We start from the raw sequence: 1542 nt of genomic DNA on the forward strand, positions 1-1542 counted from the left end.
ACTTCTTTTTTTTTTTTTTTTTTTTTTAATCTTTATTATTACAACTTTTTGACCTGTAGTGCTGCGCAGTTATGCCAAGTTCACACTACAGGATTTTAAGCCCGATTTGCGAGTTAACGAGCTCGCCGACAAGTCGGGCTGCGATCGGGGGAAAATCAGCAGGTGATCAGAGCTCGCCAATCTTTATGTGTGAACTACTCAACATTGCATCAAAGAAGCTCACCGACGCCAAACAAATATCTAACATGCTAAATATCTGGACCGGTCAGCCGACTCAACATCCCGTGGTGTCAGGTGTCATGACGAGCTACAGCCAATGAGAGAGCAAGGCATGGGTTGAGGTCAGAGGAAGAAAAACGAGAAAATAGCAGCAGCAACAAGGCTTTAAGAAAAGTGTGGACACAATACATTTTTCAGAACAGATCATTCCCAACAGATTTCCATTTTCAAATAAACCGCTCCTGTTTCACTTGTTTCATGTAATGCGAACACCACAACGACTTTAAGACAGACAGCAAGTCATGTAGTCTGAACAGCACAGCGATCTGCTGACGTGTAAAGTCGTGTAGTGTGAACTAGGCTTTAGACAGGAAGAGACTGACTGACGGATCTCTCTCTCTTGTGCAGGCGTCTCTCCCAGTGCAGGAGTATCTGGCGATACCGTTTGAGCACATGCAGAAGCAGGCCGAGGTCTCCCGTCACCTGCCGCCCCCTCTGTACGTGCTGTTGGTCCAGGCGGGTGCGTACGGACAGGCTTGCGGTAAGACTCGCATCTTGATTCTCAGCGGCGCCTGCGTTCCTGATGAATCCTGGTTTATGAGATCATGCAATTATGTGTTTCAGACAAAAACCTGTCTGTGAGCATCAGTGGAGATGTGGATGAGGCCAAAGCTCTCTCCAGGCCCCCGGAGGACTCGCAAGGTACCTCTGTGTGTTCGCTTTGAGTCGGACGAGAGTGTGATCAGTAGGGCTGTCAAAATGGCTGAAAAACTCAATTAAAATTTTGTACTTAAATATTATCAAAATTCGAATGATATTCGAATTTAAAATGCATAATTTCAGTTAGGGTGAAGAAAAGCTTTTGGCTTCTCTTCTGAGGCCACAAGAGGGCGCATCAAGCAAAATATTACTAATGCACATTTATTCAAAGCATAAGATAACATGACTATCTGTGAAAAAAGTGCATAATGTTTAAAATAATGTTTATAAACCAGTTATAATTAAGTTGCTTAAACTAGTATAAGCAAAACAGCATCATGTATGTATGCATAGTTTAATACAAAGGGCCGAAAGCCAATCACACAGAGTACATTTTTCATTTAATAACACGAGTTGCAGTGGAATGGGGAAATAAAGTCTCGAGATATGTTTTTTCAAAGTTAAAGTTCCCTGCTCCTCCCCATCATGGCGGATGGCAGCAGGCTCCGGCCTCAGGCGAACGGCAGCGACTCCTCCGCTCCCTCACGGATGGCAGCCGTCACTCCACAGCCCAGGCGGCCGGCAGCGAGTTCGTCCGCCCCCCTGGCAACTCACTCCAGCCTA

General features: G+C 45.5%; 1 protein-coding gene across 4 annotated transcripts in view; it reads left to right on the forward strand.

Moving 5' to 3' along the window:
* Positions 1–1542, forward strand: part of LOC107701075 (THO complex subunit 5 homolog) — a 25105-nt gene that overhangs the window by 15156 nt on the left and 8407 nt on the right. For all 4 annotated transcript variants that reach the window (XM_016503010.1, XM_016503009.1, XM_016503011.1 and 1 more), the window contains 2 exons: positions 628–760; positions 844–921. In XM_016503010.1, coding sequence (XP_016358496.1) covers positions 628–760; positions 844–921 — 211 coding nt within the window. The remainder of the gene's footprint in view (positions 1–627; positions 761–843; positions 922–1542) is intronic.

This window comes from Sinocyclocheilus anshuiensis, unplaced genomic scaffold (assembly GCF_001515605.1).
Source record: "Sinocyclocheilus anshuiensis isolate Anshui unplaced genomic scaffold, SAMN03320099.WGS_v1.1 scaffold1468, whole genome shotgun sequence".
In the NCBI taxonomy this organism is placed as follows: domain Eukaryota; kingdom Metazoa; phylum Chordata; class Actinopteri; order Cypriniformes; family Cyprinidae; genus Sinocyclocheilus; species Sinocyclocheilus anshuiensis.